The sequence below is a fragment of the Vulpes vulpes genome, chromosome 3, assembly GCF_048418805.1.
Source record: "Vulpes vulpes isolate BD-2025 chromosome 3, VulVul3, whole genome shotgun sequence".
Taxonomy (NCBI): domain Eukaryota; kingdom Metazoa; phylum Chordata; class Mammalia; order Carnivora; family Canidae; genus Vulpes; species Vulpes vulpes.
Window position 1 is genome coordinate 23,742,042 of NC_132782.1, and position 16,355 is coordinate 23,758,396.

Genomic DNA, 16,355 nt, shown 5'->3' on the forward strand with positions numbered 1-16,355 from the left:
ATTGAAAAGTGAATACTTTCCTTCGCCTCAAATCTGGACTGGCCTTAGTAACTTGCTTGATCAACTGAATGCAGCCTAAGTGACATGCTGGGAATTTTGAGACAATTTTATAAGAAGCTTTTTGGCTTCCACCAGGGCCTCTTGAAGTGCTCTCTCTCCGGGAGCCCCAAGTTACCATGTCATTGCCCAAGACCACGGAGCTGGAGAGGGCATGTGTAGGTTTCTGGTAACTGTTCCAATAGAGTTCCACCTTCCAGTCATCTCCACCCAGGCACACACGTGAGTGAGGCCATCTTGAGCCTCAGACACCCCCCTCCCTCCCCACCCAAGTATTACAAAGGACTTCACACGGATGCCTCTCAGAATAGAAGAACAGCCCAGCCCAGCCTGGTTGGAATTCTTGACGCCTGAAATCATGATATAATAAGATGAGTCGTTATTTTAAGCCACTACGTTTTGAAGTGGTTCGTTAAGCAGATAACCAGAACAAATAGTGATGTATTGATCTTTACACTTAAAAAGAGAATGAGGTGGAAGAAAAAAGGGTGGGCTGGTTAGAGAAGGTAAAAGGGGGGAGGCATGAGATAGAAGGAGGTCATAAATGCCTTGGACACAAATGAAAGATGGGCTAGGGATTTAGAAGACTTAGAGCAAATTAAGAAAATCAGAGTCACAAAGTTTTATCAGGCTCCTACTGTGATTTAGGGCTACACTCACAACTTGGCCCTACTTCTTAGGGAATCAGAGGGAAAAGAGCAGTAAAGTCTTACCTCATGCAGATGCTGTGAAGAGTAATGAATAAACATGACAAATAAAAATGCTTCAAGAGCTGAAAAATGCTACATACATAAGGAGCAATCTTTGCACCTACTGAAAATCGTTCATCAGATGATTTCAAATTGGAGGTGTCTCAGGAGAAAATAACTTTGAAAACACAAACAGATTTTTACTTTTTGTATTTTTATTGAAAAGGTACATTTAAAAAAATACACAGACATTTTACCATTTACAGATTGCAGATATAGATGCTCTAAAAGAGTTCACTCTATTTTGTTGTTTTATGATACCTCTTGCCCCTGATACCACAAACATTCCAGTCTTGTTGATATCAGTTTAGAAAGGGGGGCATGGGAGCGTGACCTGCAACATATCCAGTGAACAGAAAGACAAATTGTTCAATTATAAATTTTTTTTTATCTTCTGTACATTATTGCATTAGGGAGCCACAAAATTATGTAGCATCATTACAAATGAAAACAGGTTAAAAATGAAGATTATTACGTAGAAATACATGGATTCATTGTCTCCTTGCAGAATGCACAAGAGGTGCAAGAGTGTGCAACAACTTAGGAAGCGCTTTTTCTGGTTGTCTACATTTGCTTAGCAACTCAAACTAGTGAGGAAGCTACAAAATAAGTTAAACAAAAATAGCAAACAGGTAGTAATTATAGCTATGTTATATGGCTTTCTAGTTCTTTTAAATATCACCAAAGAAAACGTGAAAGAAAGAAAATACATTGCTTTATCTTTTTTGTTCTCTTAGAGAGAAAATTCAAAGCTACTTTGCTTCCTAACATTTACACAGCAACTAAAAAAAGTTGAGTTCAGACAAGAGATACAGAACTAGTACTACACAGGATACAACAGTACTAGGCCTAAAACAGTACACGATCCCCGTGGACAAGGGTACACCGTAAAAGAAAACATTGTGATCCGTTGGGTTAAGAGGGTGTCCACAAGCGAGCACTTGTGTTCATCTGTTTTTGTTCCACACTAGAATGTGCCCAGTTGGATTCCAGAGTTATTTACAGCCGTGTGAGGAAGACCCCCCAGTTTTCAAGTCTGTCAGGAAACAGCTATTCCTTATCGTTTCTCAGCCAGGTCACACCCATGGAAACGGAGTCAGAGGGTGGTAGATAGATGCGTTTTGTGTTGTTTTGCTTTCTGACCCATACATGTGCAAGAAACCAGTGACCTGGGATGCATGAAGGGGGGGGCGGGGGGTAGGGCAGAGGGTGTGCTGCTGGGTCCCTAAGGCGGGCGCGCCCTAGAGGCCCTCCTGAGCCCAGTGACTCCTCGGTGTGGAGGCCCCGGCCCGGCCCCGGCTCGGTCCCGCGCGGTCAGTAGGGCGCGAAGAGGATGGAGGCGGGCGTGGCGCGGATGGGCCCGTGGCCGGGCCGCAGCAGGGCGGGCGGGAGGGCCGCGGCCTGGAAGAGCGACGCGGACGGCCGGGGCGGCAGCGACAGGGCCGAGGACACGGCCGCCGCCGCCAGCGGCGAGGACAGGAAGGCCGGGGCCAGAGGCTTCATCAGGTCCTTCTGGAAGGCGAGCTTGGCCTGGCGGGGCAGAGAAGGGCGGCGGGGCCGGGCCGGTCAGCACCGCGGACAGCTCCCCGCCCTCCGGCCCTGGGGCCCGGCTCCTTGCGCACCCCGCCCCCCGCACCCGCACCCGCACCCGCACCCACTCGTGCATCTGGCCGCCCCGCACCCACGCGGGCGCTGCTGGGCGCCGCTGCTTCGCCCAGGCACCAGCCGCACCCGCACGGCCAGGAGGTCTCCCGCAGGGCACCTCGGACACCACAGGGCAGCCTTGAGACAGATGGGGGGCGTGCCTGACCCTTCCCTCTCTTTGGAGAAGAGCCGCACTGGGCGAGCGGCTGGGTTCCAGACTAAGGGGCCTGCTGAGCGTCAGGAAGACCGTGCGCACCCCTCTCCCTGCCACGGACACAGTCGTAGGCCCTGAAAAACTGCCGCCAACTCGAAGTTCGGTCGGGGAAGCGAACTAGAAACACTCTCTTTTTAAAGGAATCCCAACGTGCAATCTTCCCCAGAAGTAAATCAGTCCTTAATTTCTCTCTTTTGCAATCAGGAGGAGCTCTGAGCGCTGGGTGTGGGGGAGGCACCGAACACCTGCTGGCAGCGTGGCATGGGGGCTCTGCAGAGGCCGGGAGCACCAGCTGGCCAGTCCCGCCTCAACCTCCGACGGAAGGCCCACTGGGCTAAGTCCCAGGGAGAGCCTGGAATGCAGCCATCTGGGGATTTCTAGGGCATCTAGTGCAGGCGCCCCTGGGTATTTTTGCAAAGGAACTGAAAACAGCGCCTACTGAGAGCAGGTAGGTCAGGCTGACACCAACGTGGCTGCTGGACAAGGAAGGAGACAGTAATACAAACACCCACTGTACTTTCTGGAGAGAGGGAACGGAGGGGGAGCCCCCCCAGAACGGGGGAGGGCATCAAATGGATGCAGTTTTGTTTTAGGAAAGCAAGCCTGCTTCCCAGATTCAACACAGTCCAGGGCTCCTCAGGATTACTTGTCTGTGTTCCTGGGCCTTAATTCTTCTTTATATGCTAAAGAAAGTTGGCTTTTGAAAAGATTCTGGTAAACAGTAAGGTGTTAGCTCTTAAAGCAGGGCCTGCAGGTGTCCTACAGCAGGGACTAAGGGGTTCCGTCTACACTTCCATCTAAGGGGGCTACTGCAATTCAAAACCCCCCAGGACCGCTTGGTCCCGAGGCTCTCCTGAGGGCCTGAGCCAGCAAGGTGGACCCAGAAAACAGGTGAGCAGGTGAGGTGAACTTACCGCTAAAATGCTCGGGCTCCGCTGGAGTTTGTTGTAAGGGCTGTATTTCGGCTTCAGTGGTTTCCCGGCAACCCGATCCTTATGCCTTCGGCTAGAAATGTGCTGAAAAAAAGTTTGATGCATTAGCTGAATCTGAATGTGAGCTTAATTCCATGTAAAATCTATTTCCTAGATAGAGGTAGCGGGTCACGCCATCCTCAGCTCCGGGCCCACTGGGCTCTCAAAACGAAGACTTGCTCCTCACTCAGTCGCAATGTCTCTCTTTCCTTCTCTTTCTCTGGCATACTTACCCTGCTTTGCCTGTTGTGACCATCGTGACCCATGAGTCTGTCTCCCAAACCAGATTTTGGTCTTTGAGAGACGGGCTGAACATCTTGCCTTCCAGAAGTTCCTGCTCGACTGACCACGAGCTCCAGGGTGAACGCTTTTATTCGTCTGTCTGTCCCTGACGCCTAGCCTGGATCTGACGTATAATAGAAGTAGGTGCACAAGTATTCAGTACTAACTTTTTCTTCCACTAGCACTTGCATGTTGTATACCGTATGCATCGTGAAAAGGTTAGTAAATTTATCTGTGAGCACAGTGGGAACCATTATGCAGGTTAGATACACAAGCAAGTGGCGACCCAAACAACAGTGAATACTAATTCAGGACACATTACCTGCTTGAGTTGAATTTCTGAATTAACATGAACGTCACAGATTTCACAATGAAATGTCTTGTTCTGTAGTCCGGAGCCCTTACTGCCATTCTGCATCTTTAATCTTGATCCAGGTCTAGGATAGGACTTAATTGGACCAGCCCCATTACGAGCTTCAACCATGGTCTTGTGTTTAGATCCTAAGACAGAAGGAGACATAGTGTAAAATAGCTACTTAAGACCCGAATAGATACACGAATAGCTCTTTGCTTTCTTATCCTTGAGAAGTTTATCTTCGGGTTGAATTTCTCATTGCTTTTTTGTTTTTAATGATCATTTTAATGCTTATTATAGACACTTTTTATTTATGATAAACAATAATAATGTTTTTTATTGTTTGAAGATTATTTGATAATCTTCAAATAATGAAGATTATTTCAGGCTGATCATTCGATATGTTTTGTAAAAAAATGGGAAAACAGGAGTATATTACAAAGAAAATATGGAAAATATAGAGAAGCATAAGAAAATAAAGATTACCCTGTATTTTCACCTCTCAGAGATAACCACTGTGATGATTTTATTTTATTTTTTCAGGTTTTGTTTTGTTTATATACCAAAAGAAAATATCTATTTTCAAAATTGGGACCATGCTAGTTAAATATCCTGACAATTTCGCATGGCAAATCGTGTATTTTTTTAAAAAAATAATCACATTTTAATGCCTTAGTAATATATTCTTTCATGTTGGGTTACTATAATGTATTTGACATTTCCCTACTGAGGGACTTTTAAATTGTTTCTCCTTTTTTCTAAGTGTGTTGCAGTGAACATTGTGCATAGATATTTGTCTTTATCTCTGTCACTTCATCGTAATGAGTTTGGGGAAATATTAGATGCCTTTGAGAAAATAAGAACAGAATAAGTTTTATCTCCAATTTGCTTTAAACTTTTGCCTTGCTGTTTCCAAAGTTATTATATCATATTTTCTTAAAATCACTCCTTTGAATCAAAAAAGCAGAGAAGACACTGAACAAATCTAACGTTTGAACAACAAAAGATATGGTATTCTGATGGGAGAAGTTGGGTTTTGTTATAAACGCTATTTAAATTCAAATGATAGCTGCTAACCTGTGTTGTGTGCCTCTAGCTGTGACAGGGAGTTCACAGCCACTTTGCATAGTGAACAATACAGTAATTTTTTGGCTTTTTCTTCTTCTGATTCAGAAACAGTACCAGGAGCTCCATTTGTGCTCTTCGAGGGAGAAGTGGCTGCTCCAGGTGGCAAGGGTGTTGTGCCAGATTTGAGGAGAAACGAGCCCCCTTCAGAGCTTGATGGCTGAATGCAACTGTTGGCTTTTAACTTTCCTTTATCTTCTAAGAGAGACACAGAGAAATCATATTAAAGCTTCATACAGCATTATCAACACAGGCAAATTGACATAAAGGAATTAAAGATAGAGATTTGATTTCTATATGTAGCTTTAATCTCCAGCACAGATTTTAGTTCATTGAACTTCACTGAAAAAGAACTCCATGCCATTGATATCCAATGTCAGCTCACTCCAAGATGATGACTTACGGAAAATGACTTTTTTTCTCCCACTGGTAGCAGGTAACTTTCTGATACCCTTGAGTTGTAAACTGTGCTCCAGGGAAGTCTTTAATGGATGAGAAAACCCACTACTTGCCAATATGAGTACATGATATGATGATAACATGAAATAAGTCATTAGCTAGCTTCATCTGACTATTCGTGCTTTAATTATGACATGAATATACAGTTAACATTCAATTTTTATGCCAAGTTAGCATTTTAACTTTGGGATGTTGCGGTAGTGGTGAGGGAAGAAACATGGTTGATTTTGGTTATAGTTAGTTAAGTTTTGCTGCTCTTTGAATGGCAGAGAAATTTACCTAAAATCCAAGATGCAAAGATTTCATTCATGATATTTATTACTGCCAGTCTATATTATAAGCTTTTTTTTTTTTTTTTTTAAAGTAAACTCTATCCCCAGCATGGGGCTCAAACTCAGAACCCTGAGATCAAGAGTGGCATGTTCTACTGGTTGAGCCAGCCAGGCACCCCCAAATTTTAAGTTTTGAGTAATGACATTAACCATAAGCAAAATATGAGGATTAGCCAAATAATTTATAGACATCTTGGCATTTTGATCATGTAGCTCTGAAATGCTTCCAATTGTCAAGGCCCATGGTGCAAGTTCTAAGAAGGGTCAGAGTGATTTTAACACGATTGAACTCTTCGGGGCTCATGTGCTATTCAAGACAGGTTCTGTTCAGCGGCATCTTTGGGAAAGAAATGGGAAATGCTCAGGCAACAGCCCAACCCATCACACATTTAAGCTGAGTAGAGCTGGTGCTCTTGGAAAATATCTACTGATGTGCTGATAAACTCTTATTAAGAGAGGAAAGAAATTAAAACTGAAACTTATTTGTTAATTTTCCTAGCTAATTTGGAGCTGTATGCCATGGCCTGGACCACCGACAGGGAAGGAGTGACTAGGGGAATAGCAACATGATAGTGTGTCCGTTCTGCATCTGGGGTAACACCAAAGCTTTCATATGCCTCAAAAATAATGGGAGATCATATTTCTACTTGTTTGATTTAGGGATCAACACTTGATTTCCATCCTTTTTTCCTGCATTAGGTCCATCCAGGTCAAGACCAGCAGGGATTCTACAGATGAATTCTTGGACTTCACAATTTATATTCTTTTTTTTCAGCAAGTTTATTAAAACTTCAGGATGCCATAAAGTATGATGGACAAGATCTTAGACTTTTACTAAACTGACCTCCATAGTATGAGAGAAGGAAATAAAATCAATCTTCCTAAAGTGGTATTAGTAAGTACATTAGATTGAAGATTATTTCAGGCTTGGAACTCTCTCATCCATAAGGATCCCTCAGAGTGATTTCAGGATTTCACAGAACTCACAAAACAGTGAACTAATCCGGTAATCTTAACATTTGCTCCTACGGAATTACTCAGTTTCTTGTCGAAGGAAACTCAAGTTATTGCATAGCAAAATCTTTGCTTCAAGCATATCACATTTCATATAAATTTCACCTCAAGAAACTGACCTGTTTTAGTTATTTACTCATTCTCTCTTATGCACATTTATTTTATTGTCCTTTATACTGATCTCTCTCATATACTCTTACATTTATACAGAATGTTACAATTTACAAAGTGTCATCACTTACATTGTCTTATTATCTCTCACAACAAACTTGTGAAATAGGTAAGGCTGAAAATAATTATTTCTAGCTTAAAGATGAGAAAACTAAGGACCATCAAAATTGAATAATATCCCACAGATTAGCAGGTGGCATAAATGAGCATGATACTTTCTCTAACTATTCACTGGGTAGTGTATTATTCCTCTTGCACAAAAGGTGGACTTCATATGCCATTAACAACATAAATGGCATACGGTAGTCACTGGAGATGTGATAAAACTGTGGTTTTGTTTAGTTTGAAAGCATATTTGCCTTAAATGAAAATATCTATCCGGTTCAACAAGCATCTGATTCAGGTTGCATTGAGAAGATGGACAAAATTATCTTTTTCTCTCTATTCCTATTTCTTTAAGAAAAACTAAACAGATTTCCTTTCATCTCTCCTTTTCAAAAGAGGTCTTCTATTCATTAGCAAATAAATCTTAACAAAATGCTAATTGCTGACAATGTGCTAGACACTGAAGAGAATAATAAATAAAGTAGGTATAGACTTTAAGAAAATAAAAGTTTAGCAGGGGAAATGAGATATTCAGAGATCTCTGATTTATGATAGAAACTAGTAAGAGGCATGACAGCATGGAGCAGGAAATGATTTCTTCTGGTTGGGAAGAAAGAGACATTCTTCATAAAGGAAGTGATATTTTGGCCAGGATTTGAAGGTCAGATTTAGAGAAGCGTAAGGTGAGGTGAGAAGTAGGAAGTGAGAGGTTAGGGGCAGAAACATGAGGAAATGCTTAGATGTTAGAATGCTTGGGGTTTGCTTGCCGAGAGCTGCTACCTCAGCATAGATGATGGCAACAAGTGGGATGAGAATTGTTATTATAAAAGAAAATTGAACCAGAAGATAGAGAATATCTTAAAACTAGTAAAATGGATACTAAGAGAGGCCATTTACCTTTAAAAATATTAAGAGATATGGTATATTTACCACTTACATAAAATAGGTCTTACGTTTTATCCTCTGGATAGGCCAGAGCCTTAATGTTTGTGAATACAGGGATAAATCTTGACTCTGAAAACGTGTAAATGGTTCCATCAGATTCAGGACATTCTAGCTGCTCGATAAAGCAGATCCTAAAATCACCAACGCAATAATATATTTAGATTTGGGCATTTTCTTTCCTGGATGTACACATTTATAAGCTTCAAAGCCTAACTTTATTATTTCTCATTTTAATGGCTTTATATTTTTATGAAAATCCATTTTGTTATTTTTCTTGTTGGCATTTTTTAAAGCCTCTTTACTTTGTGTATTTGAAAGTTTAATGAATGTACTGTTTACTTCTGCTTCTTTTAATAAAGATGCATGTCATCTGGAACTTCTGGTCAATGTGAATTCCGTTTTCAAGTATTCCCTCACCTAGTGTTAATTAGCGGGTCTTCTGACTGTCTTCATTATTTTCTGAGTACTCAACTGCCTTTTTTAAGGTTTTACCCTATAAGTCTTTGAAGCAAAATTTGCTTAGCTACATCAGAATTGCCCTCTGTAACAAATATCTGTAATTTATGCATCCAAGCAAATTTAATTCTTCAAAGTAGCTGTCTTGGAAGGTTCCACATTGATTTACTTATTTTCCAAAGTTCTAAGCATTTTGGGAACCTCTCATTTTGGAACTGTTTTCATATCTAGCCAATAAACCACGTGAAGGAAATCAGTCTTCAATATTTATTTGTCACAGTTATTTTTGACTCCACAATGTTACTCCGGTTAACCCACCTGTTCATCAAACTTAGTGTTATATTATTCAAACAGCTTCAGAGGACTAATAAGCTAACACAGATGAAAAGAACAGGCCAGAAGTTCTGGAAGCAGTTTTCAGACACTAATCCTGTGGGTAACTGGAAGACTCATGTCCATATATAAGTCTTAATTTAAAATACAATCAAAATAATATTCTAACTACATTGTAGATCTTATATTTTGAAGTAGAATTTTGGGAGCTATAACCCAATTTTTATGATTCCACTTACAAGGTTTACACTTCAGTTTAATGTTATTCACATAAATTTCTTCTAACTGGGTTTCAATGGTTTAATAACATACATATTTTATATAATAAATTTGTGTTCAATGTAGAAAGCAAAGTCAGACAAAAATTTTTTAAAATCATCCGTGATTCTATCACCTAAAATAAAAATCAGGAAACTTTTTCTGTAAAAAGTTTTACCAGATGGTAAAATATATTAAGCTTTGTAGGCCATACTGTTTCGGTTGTAGCTACTAAGTTTTGCTATTCTAGTAGGAAAGCAGCCACCAGCGTGGCTGTGATCTAAGCAAACTTTATTTACAAAAATAGGCAGCAGGCTAGATTTAGCCCACAGGTAGTAGTTTGCCAACACCTGACCTAGATTATTAGAATTATAAGTGTTATTTCACACTGTTCACACAGTAATAAATGTGAAAAGACAAACCGCCATTGCTAACATTTTTCATTAGCAATAAATCAAGAATATCTTTCCATGTCAGTAAATGTAGAATTGGATCATGATTTATAACAAATTATATTCACTTATATGCATGTACTATAATTTATTCAACCAACCTTAGATATTTGGGTTATTTGTGGTTTGCACTTTTATGGTGTTAACAAGATATTGAAATAGGAGTTTGGTGGCCTCAGAACAAAGGAAACCTGCCCAAACCGCAAGCAATTGGCATCAAGTATCTCAGCATCTTAGAGTAAGTCCCCAAGGAACCCCCAGACACAAACATGTGGCATTTATAAGAGGACACAGAATGCAGGCTACCAACATCCTACCATGCACATTCCTGGAGCATCTAAGGACTGGAGGGCTCACAGGTATCATTCTGCCTGGGTTGGATGCTTCTGAATCCAGCCCAAGTAGTACAACTAGACGGGCATGTAAGAAAGGACACTGGCATTTCATTTTTCAGTCTGCTAGCTCCTGATCTTGGCGACCTGCCCCTCATGCCAGGTAGGGGAGAGGAAGGTTGGGGACAGATGATCTGGACCAAGAAAGGTCAGAAGTCGAAGGACCTGTAACCTCAGTCTGGCATGTCAAGGTTGAATGAACTGGACATCCTGAAAGGTGGTCAAGCTTGAGCCCTGTTGTTGGTAACCGGCAGGAAGGCTGATCACCAGGACCCTGGCAGCAGGAGGCTGAGGAGCAGACTTCTCTGGTGGCAGGAGCTGAGGAAGGACTGGAAGAACCACATGAAGCCCTTACCCATGGTCCTCGAGAGACAGACAGCATCTGGACACCTGCCATGCAGTGGGCATCAGAGACTGTCGTTAAGTACAAAAACATTTGGCGTGATTTCTTCTCTCATTCCTCCTCCTAACCCTAACAGTTGGGAAGGGCAAGAACTAGAAATTCTAGGCTGGGGCAGCAGGGAGGAGCAGACTATGCCCTTTCCCATGGTCCAACCTGAGCCGGGAAGAAGGAAGTGTTCAGTTGCGTAAGAGCCTGAAGTTTGAATAAGGCCAGACTTTCTGATCTCTGATAATGTCTTGGAGGAGAGAGAACGGGCTATTCCCGGAGTAACAGGCCATCACGCTCATGCTCCACTGAAGTCACATAGTCAATAAACCAGTTTGATAAACAGCATTGTGTGTAGACATCTCTGTATACCTGCCTAATGATTTCCTCAGGACCTAACCTTTGAAGAGGAGCTGCTGGCACAAAACACACAAAGAAGAGCATGTGCATTTTTGGACGTGTGCTGCGCATTGCCAGACTGCGCCCCAGAGGGGTTCACAGATTAATACTTCCGAGCTCTGTAGGAGAGCGCCAGCTTCCCTGTACCTTCACCAGCCTACCTACCCATTGCCTGGGCCAATCTGACAGATGAAACAGAGTGCCTTGTTGTTAATTTGATTTGCATTTTTTTTTTATATCAAAGGGGTTGAATATCTTCTTGTAGGATTAATGATTTGTGTTTCAAAGTAATTTTTTAAAAATCCTGAATTCTGAAGGGGAGCAAACTCTTGAACTAAATGCACTTTTGAGAGTTAAAAACACTTTTACCCGTGGTAAGAAGTAAACTTTACAATAATCACAGGCTTTTTCTCGCTCTCTCTTTTTAGAAGATTTTATTTATTTATTTGTCTGACAGAGAGCAAGCATGGGGGGGGTGGCAGCTGCAGAGGGAGAGGGAGAATCAGAGGGAGGCTGCTTCTCCCTCTGCCCTCCCCCTGCTTGTGCGTGTGTGTGCAAGCTCTATGTTTCTTGCTTTATCTCAAATAAATAAATAAAATCTTTAAAAATATAAAGACAGTTTTCCACAACGGTGGTTGTGATTTGTTTTCCTCCCAGCAATGCATGAGAATTCCAATTGTGGTACAGCCTCCCTAACACATGGTATCAATACTGTCACTCCTTTTGGTTTTAGCCACTCGGGTGGAGGTGTGGTGGCGTCTCACTGAGGTTTTCATTTCTATGTCCCTACTGACTAATGGTATCGAACACCTTTGCCTATTTTTGTTGGCCAATTATATAACCTTTTTTTGTGAAATTCTTGGTCAAATCTTGTGCTCCCTCCTCCCCTTTTTTACCTTGAGAAAAGTGCTCGGCAAACCAAGGTCACAACTTTAACAGAATTGTTCTTTACACTTTCTGAGGTCACTGAAATATACTGCTTGTCACTTCTTGGTACAATTAAAATTTCCTTTTTATACTTAATAATACTTAATATTTCACTAAAGAGAACTAGTAGCAGAGGCATGCAGTGAAAGGGCTGCTGCTCATATTCTTTCCTGCATTCACAAGCACCTTGTCCAACACCTCATTATTATTCCAAAAAACAAAGCAATGCCCGCATTACTGCTTAACACTCATTAAACCAAGTTAGTTCACTTTGATAAGGAATTCTGAAATCATTCTCCTCTGTCTTATCTTCCCACTTTTGAATAATGAGAAATTAATGGGTGTCAGTCACAGTACATACTCCCTTGCCAGTTGTGCAGTCTTGTGAGAAATGAAACTAAAAAGCCCATAGGGCTCTGTATCAGGCCAGAACCCCCCTCCCCACAAAACCCTCCAAAACACTGCAAACCTGTATGTTTGTTGATTGGTGTGCTGTAGAAGATTTCCTAACCCTTTGCTTCATTTATCCCCTCCTTATCTACACATTTGACACAGTAAAAGTGATGGAAACCACCAACTGATGACAGATAATTTAAAGTTTAAAGTGGAATTGCATTAAGACAGTTCATAGATTTGGCGGGTGGGGGGAAGGGGCAGCAGCACATAAGCCGCCAGATGAATAAGCCAATTTAGTACCTTGGCGTTCTCTGCAAAACAAAATGTAATAAGCGATGTACAGATGCTAGAGCATCACTATATTGGTGGGTGCAAAGGAAAGGGGCTTCATTAGTAGCATAACAGGTGTGCACCTGCCTAAAGGAGCAGCAAGAAAAGACCAACATCACATATAATGATCAGATACAACAGTCAGTTACCCCCTTTTATTTATTGGCTGTTTTCCTGAAAGGTATGTGCAAAAAAACCTTGAAAAATTTGGCAATAATTTGAATGCACTGTTTAAAAGTGTTTTTTTTTTTCAAATTTAAATTTTATTTAATTAACCTACAGTGTGATATTGGTTTCTGGAATAAAATTTAGCGATCCATCACTTAAAACAACACCCAGTGCTCATCAAACCAAGTGCCTTCCTTAATCTCCATGACCCATCCGGCCCATCCCCCACCCACCTCCTGCAATCAAGCCTCAGTCTGTTCTCTATCATTAACAGTCTCTTTTGGTTGCTTCTCTCTCTCTTTTTAAGAGTTTTCTTTTCTTTTCTTTCTTTTTTTTTTTTTTTTTGAAAGCATAGCTGTCTTGGCAAGGCAATAACTACACATCCTTATTTTAAAATTTTATAATCTTACAGATTAGATTTGCTTAAATTAGAAACATAATAGTGAAAACTTCTATACCTGAAGAACAGGTCAATAAATCAGACCAACAAATGGGAAAAAAGTGATCTTATAATGGGAATAAACACAGTCAGCTTCCCCATGGAAACCACATCTTTCTTTTTAAGTTCCCTACCAATATCACCAACTTCTCATTAGCAAACAAACATCTGGTTTCCTGTTTCTCACAGAAACGAGGAAGCTGGATGAGTTTGCCCCTGATATTACATTTTCTTCCATTTGCACCTATTTTCTTTACACCTCTGATGAAAAGCTTTATGGTATCTTTTATGTTTCTTCTCTCCTTCCTACAGTTCTGGCTACTTTCTTTCCATTGGGTTCTTTCTGTTTACAAAATGCTGAGACTTCCACGTTCCAAAAGCCATTCCCTGACTTGGTTCACTCCTGGAATCTTCCATCTATCTTCCCTTTGGTGCAGAACATGAAGTGGTCATGTGAAGTGGCTCATCTACGTCCTTTCTTCCCGTCTATCTTTACCCTCCTGCAAAACCAATGGTCTCTCTTCGGTCTTCTCTCGTATTGGGCCCAAGTTCCTTCTTGAAATGCTTCTCCCCCTTGATCTTGACAAACATGGGCCTTGCCTGCTTCTCCCTCAACCTCCACAACAGCTCACTCTAGGTCCCCTTCGCCAGCTCCTATTCTTTCGCCTGCCCCTCGTGTTGGCATTCCTCAAGACCATACTCTTGTCCTCGTTTGGATCTAATTCACTCTAATAACTTCTTCTACCACATTAAATCCATAGATGAAATCTCTACCTTTCTCACAAGTTCAAGATCCTTTTCCCCTGATAGTCTTTGGAACTTCTATTTCTAGATGGTTCATGGGTGTTTCAAACTCAACATGCCTGGTACTGAATGAATGAGCCCCACATAGGGGCCCTTCCAAGTAGTCCCCCTATCAATCAATGACCTTGCTCGCTGTCCAGCAGAACTGTCATCAAGAACTCCTGAATTCTTCCTTCTCTTATCTTCTCTGTTTAATGAATGACCTAAGTTTATTGATATTATCTTCTAAATATTTCTTCTATTGGCCTTATTCACTTTTTATCCAGCAGACATTTCCTCAGCATCTACCATGTGCCACTGCCTCATTTCAGGCCCTCATTATTCTCCCTGGATCGCCATAAAACTTCTTTCTAGATCTTGCTGCCTCTAGTTCCTGAGCTCATCTCCTCTCTCCTTTCCTTGCCTACGCTCTCATAATCATATAATTGTATTTTGGTTTTGCATATTTTTTTTCACAATTAAAATCGTTACCAAGGTAGAGAGATCCTCGAGTCCTGCAACAGTATCCTAATTCACCTTTGTGCCCAGGGTACGGAAAGCCATAGGTGGGCAACCAATATGTTGAAATAAGGAAATGCTCATTTCAGCGCAGTGCATTTTAGCCTCACAAGTATTAATACTAGGAATTCACTGTTAACGGCTAAATCATAAAGTGAAATAAATATAGATAGAACAGACATTTCTGCTATTATGTAAAATACTTGTATCGTTGTTAAAGATATATATTATATATACAATCAATATTTAATGTCATCTGAGGTTGGAACAATTCGTTTAAGAATGGGTCACCTTGACATGTACTAGGACAGAGTCATAACAAGTACATTGTGCCAGGTCCAATATTCTGATTTAATAAAATGAACAAATCCATAGATTTTATTATCTTCCTTATTTGGAATCCTACATAAACTTATATATAAACAGTAAGCATGTACCTATGCCAGAAAATCTAAAGCACATGTGAAAACAAAATATCAAAGCACAGCCCATCCTCTTCGTGACTAAATGGATATCCTGTTGTCATGGCAAGGTTTCAGTCATAGCAACACTGTGGGTCTTATGTTTGGAGACTCATCAGAGATTTGTAGCTCGACAGCCCATTTTGGCAATGTTGTAAGCAGTCATAAACGAATAACATCACAGTCTATTCATCTGCACTATCAATCATTACGTGATGGAGATATATTCATGCAATAATGTTCTTTAAGAAATTCCAAGTACTAGGACCTATGCCATTATTTAATTTTCTTTACTCTTTTAGGTAATAGATACCTGTTCCTGAAAGTGTCATTTTGCAGACTTTGTATCTTAGTGATGATACCACTTACGGCCTGCCCAGATCCCCAAGGCACATAATCTTTATGCCACGTGGCCTGAGATGGACCTGGTACACTTGGAGTCTTCTCTAACTAGATTCCTCATTTAGATTTGATCTAATTCCAGATGTCCTCAAGCATTACCCAGCATAGTATAGGCTGGTTAATCTTACAACACCTAGCAGGTTAGTCTGTTTGCTTTATTAGTCACAGGACTTCTTGTTGGACAATGTCTGATCTCAATGCCTCACTTGAGGGTGAACTGTTAAACAACCTTTGGAAACAAAGAGTTTTCTATATGGCTTATGCCATTTTGCAGATGTGGAAAACACAACAGAGTCCTCATATGACAAGCCCAGAGACACAAGAAGCCAAGGACAGACACGAAAATTAAAGCTAGTTTTTAAAATTCTCAGAGCACTCAAATATTATACATTGGGTCAACTGATGCTGGTGGGGCCCTTCACACGGCTCCAGCTAAATCTCAGAAATCCCGCCTCTTCAAGCACGGTTGATCACTGTTAAGCTTGTTAATTCCTTTTTTTTTTTTTTTTTAAAGCTTGTTAATTCCTAATCAACTATGTTTATGTCTTATTTTCACACCTTGGCCTTTAGACTAATCCTGGAAGGAGGGAAAATGGTCTATAAACTAAAGTGACTCTTCACTGAATCAGAAGCTATATATCCTTATTTAAAAAAAAACAAAAAAACAAAAAACAAAAAGAGCTTACTTATTTGAAGTAACTTAGGGCTCGTGAGTTTGGTGACCAATTTTGTAAGTTCAGAACAGCTGCTGTACTTCCATTTTCTGCCAGACTTGCAATCCTGAGTTAGGATATCCTGCTCTTTCCATTTGAAAGCCCAGGTCAGTTGG

The 16,355-nt window shown here is 40.9% G+C and overlaps 1 protein-coding gene across 16 annotated transcripts in view; it reads right to left on the bottom strand.

Moving 5' to 3' along the window:
- Nucleotides 1–943: 943 nt before the first annotated feature.
- The window catches only part of ZNF385B (zinc finger protein 385B), a 367,591-nt gene continuing 352,179 nt past the window's right edge, over nucleotides 944–16,355 (bottom strand). For all 16 annotated transcript variants that reach the window (XM_072752075.1, XM_072752074.1, XM_072752086.1 and 13 more), the window contains 4 exons: nucleotides 5,350–5,595; nucleotides 4,240–4,418; nucleotides 3,579–3,680; nucleotides 944–2,336 (listed from right to left, as the gene is read on the bottom strand). In XM_072752075.1, coding sequence (XP_072608176.1) covers nucleotides 2,121–2,336; nucleotides 3,579–3,680; nucleotides 4,240–4,418; nucleotides 5,350–5,595 — 743 coding nt within the window. In that variant the 3' untranslated portion in view covers nucleotides 944–2,120. The remainder of the gene's footprint in view (nucleotides 2,337–3,578; nucleotides 3,681–4,239; nucleotides 4,419–5,349; nucleotides 5,596–16,355) is intronic.